This window comes from Eupeodes corollae, chromosome 1 (assembly GCF_945859685.1).
Source record: "Eupeodes corollae chromosome 1, idEupCoro1.1, whole genome shotgun sequence".
NCBI lineage: Eukaryota > Metazoa > Arthropoda > Insecta > Diptera > Syrphidae > Eupeodes > Eupeodes corollae.
Genome location: NC_079147.1, coordinates 240,535,002 through 240,545,954, shown reverse-complemented (window position 1 = coordinate 240,545,954; position 10,953 = coordinate 240,535,002). Strand labels below are relative to the sequence as shown.

Genomic DNA, 10,953 nt, shown 5'->3' with positions numbered 1-10,953 from the left:
TTGCCATACTTCATTTTTATTTTATGGGGATTTATTTGATTTTAGTGCTCAAATGCAAAAAGTACTTTGCATATTCATACCCAAACTCGCACAAACCCCAAATCCTATAGTGATCCCAAGCACTCGGTTGCGGGGGCAGCATGCCCCATTACCTAGCTGTTGGCACGCGCGCCGTACTATCAATTAAAAAAAAAACTTCTTTTAGGCTCAAATAAAGAAATACAAAAAGTAGAGATAAGTCCGAAAAAGAAAATATTTGTTTTCTATGACTTAAAAGTGTTTCCTCGCCTTAATATTTAAAACAAGTTCTTTTGAGACCCTACCTAACTGTAAAAAAAAATCAGAAGGAAATTCGTGCTGCGGTAATGGTAATGGAATGCCCCCTTAAAGGCGTTGACTTTTTTTTGGGAATAGCAATTGACTAGCAGTCGATACCTTATTGAACCAGTTGGATAGCTAAATTGAGATAGCTTCTTACATTCGGTGTGAAACCACTTCCTCATCGAGTGTTCCGCAAAATACTCCTTCCTATAAATTCAGCGAAGTTCTGTTTTTTTTCCAAACAAAAATACAAATTTGGAATCAATTTTCAAGTTAGTTCAAATTTAAACTTGTGTTGAATAATCTGTTCTTTTAGATAGCCACTTATACCAAAATTTTTTTAGTACCTGTTTTGGATCAGCAAAAAGGTATCCGGAAACCTATATATTTGAGATTGAACACAACCAATGCACAAATCTAGAGGATTCCTATTAAATAAAAAAAATTAACTTAAACTTAAAAAAGAAGATGAAGTTGATGAATCTATTAATTTATTTAAAAAACTGCTACCTCTTTCCGACCGAACTAAATTAAAAAAAAAACTTGTATCAGTTAAACTGACAGTTGATTTGAATTGTATTAGTATTAGTGCGAAGTGTCGTAAGTTTGCCGAAAAATCCAGATCTGATGATTTGATCGTAAGTCAAAAATAAATCAATTTATTTTCGCCCATAGAATGATAAAACAGGGAACATCTTTGTTTATATAATCTATATAAGTTGAATAAGAAAATTTTAAAAAAGTCTACAACAGCTAATGTCACCGTAGCCACAAGGTACCGCCCTTATAAAACCCCAAGATTAAAGTATAATAGCTTTTATATACAAAGGGGATGTTTGGGCAAAGATCTAGATCAAAAATAAATCAATTTAGTTTACCAATGGAAAGCCCCATCATAAATAAGAAATTAATTAAGTTTTCTGTTAAATAAAAAAGTATATTAAAAGCTAAAATTTCAACACAAAATGATTTGGCTTAATATTAGGACATTAATGTATAGTCTAACCTGAACAAAGGCGCATGAAGGAACACCATTTTGAACTTTTTTTTTACTTGAAGTATCTAGCATCTCATTGTCCAGCTGCCAAAAAATGACCTTCTAATTAAGACAAATTTAATAGAAAGTTAGTCAAGACAAATCTCCACTTTACTCACCAAAACCCAAAACCGAGTTTCCGGCAAAAACTTTTCTAAAACCCGAAAATCGTTCACACCGAACATTTACACGTTTTCATTTAACATTTGAATTTATTTAACACCGGCTGCCAAATGTTGTATTGAAAAAAATTGTGAGTAAGAAGTTTTGTTCTTCTCAAATTATTTGTGAAAAAAAATTAATTGTAACCAATTCAAATTGATTTTAACGTAACACTAGTTCGTTTCGGAGAAGAGTTTCAACTGAAGTTCTGGGGACGGGTGGAATGGGCTCACGACATGAACCAACAAGAATTACAAGCTCGTTTGGCTGCAGCTATCCTCTTTATTTACTTCAACTGGTCCGCACAATTCACTAAGAAGAAGCTAATTGTCTAAAGAATATATCATAGAATCAACAACAAACAAAACTGTTACAAAAAAATTAATTTTATTTAAAACATTTTTTTCTTCATTCACAACAAATTTAATCCAAAATATCCACAAAACCCTTGTAATTGAACAGAGTTACCGAAAAGTCTTTCTCTTGGTAGTATAAGCGAAAGCGTCGAACATATTTGTTTCAAAATAAAATATTTGTTTTGAGAGCAGCCATCAGCTGTTTTGTTTACATTAATTTGAGCACTGAATGTTTCGAAAGTTTTTTTCAACTTTGAATTGCTACTAGTTTTCGATAGGTTTTACGTATATAAAACTTGTGGTTTACCAAAAATGTATGCAAAACTTGAGTTTTCGATGTAGGTTTTCGACGAAAACCTATTATTTCACGAAAACCGGGTTTTGGACTAGGTGTGAAAAGCCTATAAATATCAAGTCAAGTCTACTTATGTTAAAATGACAGTTGATAATGTTTTTTATTCGACTGAAAGCGGACCTTTATTACTCTATGATTAATTTATTTTTTGCGCTATTTCATTTGATGCCTATAAAAGGGTTCCTTGTCAATTTGGAACAGAGATAAGTAATATTTCCTTACAATACAAATTGTGATGGACTTGTAGCTTGCCTGAGCAGTGTTTTGTAGACTATAATGTTTTTAGTAGTTTTTGTACTATGAACTTAAAGAAGAGGTTTGGGAAGTAAAGTTCTGAACTTGAAATTCATGACACTGAAAAAACCAGCTAGTTGCATAATTTAACCAACATTATGTTTTGACAATTTAGCAAGAGAAAAAACATGTACATATTACACATATGTATGTGTACCACTGTAAACAAAAATTACTCTTGAAACCAATTAGAAAATATTTTTTTGTAACTGAAATTCTTATAAGAGAATATCAATAATTATCATTATCAATAAATATCAATTCATATCATTCAAAAAAATTCATAATATAAAAACTTATAGCCCTTATTACGATTAACGTTTTATTAAGACGAAAACAAAGAGTCGGAACCCCAGAAGAGAAATTTGGTGTTTTAATCAAAACAGAACTTACGGTATTCTCTTATACCATTATAGTGAAATTGTTTAACTGAAAAGTCAACTATCGCATCCAGAGCTTTGCCGTAAAAAAAACGATAACTAGTTTTTAAAATTCCGGATGGGTACCTAAATAGCTTTAAAAATCCCGTGTTTACCAAATTGTTTTGACTCAAAGCAAGGCGGATTTAGACCTATCAGGAAAAAAAACTCAAATACAAACCGAAGTAAGTTGTACTTTTCTAAATTGTAGTGCGTTTTCAAAATGAAGATCAATAAATTTAAATTTGTATTGAAGCAAGGCAGAAAGTAATGTGACGAATTGTGGTGAAATTGTTTTTACCCCATTCAATTACACTTTTACTAAGAACATCTTTTTTCATTCATACAAAGGATACATTTCACCTGATATCAGATCCTACATTTTTAAGCATTTCTTTCCGAGTATTTTGTTGCTTCATTTTGAAGAATATTAAGAAAATAGTTCAAATAATGGGTTGTGTAGAATTTCATATTTTGCCAGTGGTCTGGTTATGTATCACAATAAATTGATCGTAGGTATATTAAGCCTCAAAAAACATTTTTTATTAGAAAACAACAACAGGATTTTGGTACAACATAGCGAAAGCATAATCTAAGCAGTTTAAGTTTAGAAGCAGTTTATTAAGATTGTTATTTATTTAATTTATCTATTGGATTGTTTTTTTCTTTTAATGATTCTTAATCCAATCTTCGCGTTCTTCTCGCTCCCTGATGACTTCCTTCAAATATGGCTCCAAGTATTTGGTATCTTCTTCGTACTTGGTCCATTGTTCTTTTGGAAGAATGGTTTTGGTGAGCGACAAGTTCAAGGCTCTTACGATGCGGTAATTGCGCTCATCATAGACTTGACGAGGCAAACGTCTGATTGCTTCTTTAACATCTTCGTTCTCATATAACAGATCATCTCGATGAAGACCTAAAAGAGTTGGCAGCAAAATTCGGTAAGATTTTTCTTGAAATTACTAATAATTATATTACTGCGTACCATATTGGTTGAATCCTGACAGATTGTATGCCCATTTGCCAAGGTTTGCTGCAACACAAAAATGTTATGTAATATAAATTTTTTTCTTCAACAATTAATTGAAATAATTTTAAGATTTTCTTTCATCAATATGTTTAATAAGTAGGAAATATTTTTTTGAAAAACTTACAGAATACAAGAGGTCCTTTTCTTGCGATATATCCAGACATTTTTGCAAAATTAAGCTCCGAAAAATATTTTACGAAACGAAAATGCAGGAAAGGCTGAAAAAGAACTCTGTCAATGAACTGTCAGTGTCAGTTTTAATAGTTCAGTTTTCAGCTTTTTTTCAGCTCGTGGTTGTCAGTTGTTGTGGGTTTGTTTCCTTTGTTAAATTTAGAAAGAACCGTAACTTTAGTACTAAAAAACTTTTTTTGGGCAGAGATGTACAAAATGTTCATATTGGAGGTTTTAAAAATATTGAAATATCGAATTACCTCTAGGTTTTTGAGAATATGTTTGTTCTTAGGGATCTAAAAACTATCCGGGATATTGCCTAACAATTGTAATCAATTATATTAGCTGTGTTTGGTCACCAAAAGGTTCTTCCAAAACTGATCCTAAACAAGTTGCTGATATATTAAATAAGGTGAAAATAAACCATGAGGTGCAAATATTAGGTCTAACATAATTAAGGACCTTGCACATGAGAGCGAACAACGAATGAACGAATGAACGAATTGACGAACAAATCTGATTTTACAAATTTCAATTTCAAACAAAAACACATTTAAAGTATAAGAAACTAATGTCAGGATAATAAAATTAGCATTTTTTTCTCTAAAATAAGACAATTTTGTAAAAACAATTTGGTAGTAACGAATTGCACTGAGGTTGCTACGAACTGTCAAACTCTATTTGCGTTCCACATACCATCCACACTGCAACGAATAAATTGTTCGCGTGCAATATAACCACAATATTATACCACTCTTGTTTTGTTTTTGTGTGAAAGATCATGGTTGAGGAAAATATGAAGACAAGTGTAACTCAATTCGTCGATGGCTGCGAATAGAAATATAGCCCATGTTCGCATTTAGTAGTTCGTAGCTCATGTGCAATATGCTTTAAAGCCTTCAGGGTGTGTTCGATTTCTCAAGTATTCTCTTTCTCCAAATGCAAAAAGGAAGAAAAGAAATGGGAAGCTTGTTTAATTGCTCATGGGATTTTTCATGGGTAAAACAAATCACGTTATTTTTGATCTAGATTTATGCAAACACAAATTCCATCAGACAAAATAATGTTTTTAACTTTTTGATTTAGTATCAAATTGCAGATCTGGATTTTTTGGCAGATTAACAACTCTTTTGCACAAATGTAATATATCCGAGTGTTATCTCTTTTTTTAATTTAATAAAATATTTTATTTTAAGAAACGTCAAAGAATCCTTATTCTTTATCGTTTATTTTGCTTCGCATTTTATTTTTTGTTTATATTTTATTCTCGTGAATTTTCAATCCAAATATCTTAGAAATATTAATCGAACTATTTTGAAACTAATAATATTTTTATTTTGAGTTTCTAAAATAAATTTGAAGTGAACAAATCGGAGCGCTCTGAGCAAACGCTTGCATATATTTATATTTGGTTTTATTTTTCCTTATATAGTTATAGCTATTATTTAAAATGCTTTAACCATGACATAATTTTCAATGAACAGCTGATTGTTAATTTTACATTTGGGAACATAATAGTCGCATTCACAAAGCTATTCAACTAGCTTTGTGAATGCAAACCTACACTACAAAGATAGTCAATCTGGAATTGTCATATTATTGACAAATGCAAATATATAAAATAAGAAACATTTTTGATTTGACAACTTTAACTTATCTTTTGTGTTTTTAAATTCCATAAAATCAAATTTAAGACATAATTTGAATGATTTATATTTGTATTTAAATACCGAAAGATTTATTTCATTTTGAATTCCTGTGTCTTTACCGAGCAACTGATTGTGAAACGTCCAAATTATTCTCCATTAACTTTGCAGCCTAATTTTATACACTACGTTGGAGGGGAAATTTCAACTACTTTTGTAGTTAGATTTATCCAATCAGAATCTATTGACTACGTACATAGCCACTAGCTTTGTGAATGCGACCAATCGTTCCACTGAAAGGGTTCGATTTTTATGCAATGGAATTGATCTAGTATGGACATGGTTGAAAAAGTTTAAAAGTATAAACAACAGTTTTGTTACAAATTGACCCTTTGGTTAATAGTAAAACATACATAGTTTTACATTTATTTTGGTAAATATTAAAAAAAAGTATTAAATTTGATTGGTGGCATTGGAGCTTTTTCAGTTTGACAGCTGTTATTCTCTGTCAGAAATAAATGTTCAACAAAGTATTCATTCAGTCGTCTGTCTTTTGTAGACTTCTTCTGTTTACTTCTTATTTTTAACACTTTCACTTAATTGTTTTTATGATCTAAAAAATTCGCAGTTTTCAACCATTCTTTGCATCACATATGGACTACCATGGTAAGGTTAGGTTAAAGTGGCTGTTGGTTGGGGAGTCCAACACAATAAGACCAAAGTATGGTCCGTTTTGATACCACATGGATCAGTTGATCAGCTGAACTCGTCGAACCAATTGGAGCTCCGAATGAAGCGTAGGAGACAAACAATGTCAGAATTTTTTAGATCGCTGGTATCGTTGAAGTAGTAGTCTCTAAGGTAGATTCTACGTCTTCGTAATAAGGCAGGGAATGTGCACAGAAGATGAAAGATTGTCTCCCTCTCCTCTTCGTCCCTGCAACTCCTACAAAAATCATTTGCAGGGGCTCTAAGTCGGATAGCATGTTCTTCTATTAAGCAGTGCCCAGTCAGGACGCCTATAACGTAGCTAATGTGCAATCTACTCAGAGAGATTAATTGTTTTGAGCACCTGGCGCTAACATTAGGCCATGGACTACCATGGACAAAATCAATTCTTTTTCTGGCTTCAATTGATAGAAAATAAATAGGGACTTTTTGAAAAATAAATGAGATACTGGAAATATTTAAACGGAATATTGAATTTAACGATTGTAGATTTAGAAAACCATCACGAATTGTATTGAAAGAAAAAACCACATGAATTAAAATAGCATCGAAAAATCTTTTGAGATAAAACGTAAACCTTATGTTACTTAAAAAAGTGGTCCTTGTTCAATGTTATTTTTCAATGACGTCATCGCTTTCACGAAACGACTAATTTTGTGATTCTATAAACTTTCCCCTGAAGTCGTTATATTTTATTTTTGTATACCAACACAGCTATAAGTTTTGCTGTCAATGATGAACTCCAACCTCAAATCTGGAACATTTTTGTAAATGACAGTTGCTTGGTTCAAATTGGCCATTTTATATTTCTACGATATCTTAAAATTTTTCTCGGGGTATGAGATTTAAATATAATTACAATTTACTTATCATTCTTAGATAATGATCAAATTGGCTTAACATTTTTGTCTATTATTTTTTTTGAATAGAGAATTTTTGACAAATCGGGTTTTCTAACAGTGACTTGACAACCCTATTCCTAATCATCTAGCTTTTCTATGGAAATTTGGAGTCAGTGACCGCAACTTCAAAGCTCTGGTCAAACAGAACGCGGTCAGGCAGGACGAGAAACAGTTCTGACAGTCCCGTTCCCTGTCTTCTATAGAATTATGCGTCGTTGTTCAAACAAAAGGATATCAAGGCCAGCGGTTTAAAATTAAACGCGGTTGTCAAATTAGAGTTTTACATTTTAAAAAAGAACGCACGGTAAAATGTCAAAATAGAACAAAAAGAAGGCAGGTGTTGCAGTTAATTAAAAATTTAGAGTCAGTGACCGCAACTTAAAAGCTCTTGTTAATCAGTTCGCAGTCAGGCAGGACGGGAAACAATTTTGACAGTCGCGTTCCCTGCCTTCTATAGAATTATACGTCATTGTTCAAACAAAAGGATATCAAGGCCAGCGGTTTAAAATTAAACGCGGTTATCAAATTAGAGTTTTACATTTTAAAAAATAACGCACGGTCAAATGTCAAAATAGAACAAATAGAAGGCAGGTGTTGCAGTTAATTAAAAATTTAGAGTCAGTGACCGCAACTTAAAAGCTCTGGTTAATTAGTTCGCAGTCAGGCAGGACGGGAAACAATTTTGACAGTCGCGTTCCCTGTCTACTATAGAATTATACGTCATTGTTCAAACAAAAGGATATCAAGGCCAGCGGTTTAAAAGTAAACGCGGTTGTCAAATTTAGAGTTTTACATTTTAAAAAAGAACGCACGGTCAAATGTCAAAATAGAACAAAAATATAACGAACAAGGAAGGAGAAGTAGCAGGTGTTGCAGTTAATTAAAAATTTGGAATTAGTGACCGCAACTTAAAAGCTCTGGTTAATCAGTTCGCAGTCAGACAGGACGGGAAACAATTTTGACAGTAGCGTCTCCTGTCTTCTATAGAATTATACGTCGTTGTTCAAACAAAAGGCTATCAAAGCTAGTGGTTACAAATTAAACGTCGCTGTCAAAGTAGAGTTTTACATTTTAAAAAAGAACGCACGGTCAAATGTCAAAATAGAACAAAAATATAACAAACAAGAAAAGGAGAAGAAGGCAGGTGTTGCAGTTAATTAAAAAGCAAAGTAAAAAAGAGTTGCCTTGACTTTTAGAACTGGGTCAATACAACGCCGAAAGCTGACCGCTTTCTATTTGGCATATCGGAACGCGAAGGGAAGACAGGTCCTTCTGACCGTCTCACCAGACACTTAACACATTAGAAGACAACAAGGCAATAAAAAGTTAAGTGGACAAATTTGTGGGGTCCATAGCAACCTATCCAAATCCTTCTCAAGAATTTTGATCGTAAGGATCTTTAGAACAAGCTTCCCCAAGAAGTAAAGCCGGTAAAGTAATTAAAGCGATGAACGTTTTCCATTTGATGAAACCGATGAACGTTATAACTGGCCCCTTAAACAGTTACACCTAGTATGAAATGTTTACCGAATCCTAAGAGCTTTTAAATTGAGTTGGAACATAAGTTAAATTGAATACCATTGGGCGCATTCAAAAAGCTAGTGAGTACGTAGTCAAAATTCAACTAGCTTTGTGAATGCAAAATTGTTCTACAAAGCTAGTCAATCCGGAACTGTCATAATGACAAATACAAATATATAAAATGAGAAACATTTGTGTTTTCAGAACTTTAAATAGTTTTTTTTTCTTTTTAAATTCAATAAAAACCAAATAGAAGATAAGATATGATTTATTTATATTTGTATTTAAATACCAAAAGATTCATGCTAGTAGCCAGCTTCACGTTGGTGTTATCTGTTCCTTAACGCTACTAAGGTAGGGGGCCAAATAAGGCCTAGCTAACAGATTTTTCTAATTTTCTGACACATTTTTAAAAATATCGCAGTGATCTTAAAAGATTATGAATCTGTATCATTTTATCTACAAGAAAACATAAATTTTTTGTATTTTATAATTATGTAAGGTATATGTTTCCGACATTTAAAAAAACCTTACGTCGGGCCTTATTAAGAACAAGGGGTCTTAATAAAGCCCATTCATTTTTCATAAGATTTTTGCAAAATTTCCATCTGAAATAAATCGTGTTTAACTTAAAACACAAAAAAAGACATAAACAATTTAAAAAAAATATTTCATGAAAAAATACATAAAAACAGCCTCTTCGACATAGTCTCGTTTCACACGAATTGCTAATTCAACCCAACACAGAGTTCATGGAACCAGGCTTCACAATTCTCGCATTTACTCATATCCTCCATGCGGTCTTCTTTGCAGGCATGACAATACCAAGCTGAGTTAGCACTATTTTGCTTTCGTGCGGACTTTGATGTTGAAGGCTGCGGTGATTTATTCTTGACAATAAACAAACTTTTTGTCACTGACCCCTAAAATTCAGAGCCTTTTTTCGTAAGGTTTTATTAGCTTTTATTTTAGGAGTTGGCAATAGTTTTTGAAATGGAGATTTTTGGGATTGGCTACTTTCCTCACTTTCAAATCTCTCCATAGCTTGTAGCATTGCAGCCAGGCCAAATTCTGGTTCTGGCTGTGTTACGACAACGGCATTCGCATTTTCAACTAAAGTTGAAAGTGGCATGTCGTCTGATTCAGCATCCGCGGCTGGTGTGACCTTAGCCGTTTATATTTTCGTTGTCTGCTGAATCTGGACATGGTTTTTCCGAAAGGGCTGATGGAGCAAACGCTAGTTCCGGTATTATATCTGGGTCGAAGGGATACAAACCGGTTGCACGAAATCCTGAAGTGATATTATCATACGTTATACATTTAGAACAAACGTTTGACAAAATGACATTCCGAATTTCGATCGAAAGTGAATTGAAATCACTTTTCAATTTCACGTGAAATGAAATTGCATGTTCTTCAATTCGATCGAATTCGAAAAGTTCGAAATTGCTTCGAACTGTCAAAACTGAAGAATCATACATTTTTATTTTGTTTCTGAAGTAAAATTTTTGCTGTTTTGAAGATGAATGCAATATTATTATCAATTTTAAGTGACAGGAAGAAGAATTCAAGAGATAAAATAAGAAAGAAAAAAATATATTGGATTTGATGACACATTTCAAGTGTGTGAAAATTATGTAGAATTGTTCTGATAAATTAAGTTATTTTGGATTAAGCAAAGACGCTTTTTTATATGTTCTAAGGGAAATAGAACCTTTTATAATACCTTCTTCAATTCAAAACTTACTGCAACCCTCCGATTCCTAGCAGAAGGAAGCTTTCAAAGATCAATTTACAAAATTGAAAAATGTGATTTGAATGCGTTCGAAAAATGGAACAAACCGAAATAAAGATCATCCATTTGCATGTTCGAAAATCCAATTCACGATAACGAATTGGAAATTCACTTTCGCAAAGTGTATTCACAATAAGTGAAATGCAGAACATGGGCATAAAACTTGTTTTGTTCAATTTCCTTTCAGGATACTTTGCAGTGAGCCTTAACAATTGC

The 10,953-nt window shown here is 32.6% G+C and overlaps 1 protein-coding gene across 1 annotated transcript; it reads right to left on the bottom strand.

The window, feature by feature from the left end:
* Positions 1-3,466: 3,466 nt before the first annotated feature.
* On the bottom strand, positions 3,467-4,255 carry LOC129939162 (cytochrome b-c1 complex subunit 7). The gene is made up of 3 exons (XM_056047065.1): positions 4,098-4,255; positions 3,929-3,976; positions 3,467-3,859 (listed from the first exon to the last, which is right to left on the bottom strand). The coding sequence occupies exons 1-3, from the start codon at positions 4,135-4,137 to the stop codon at positions 3,612-3,614; spliced, it is 336 nt and encodes a 111-aa protein (XP_055903040.1). The 5' UTR covers positions 4,138-4,255; the 3' UTR covers positions 3,467-3,611.
* Positions 4,256-10,953: the final 6,698 nt, after the last annotated feature.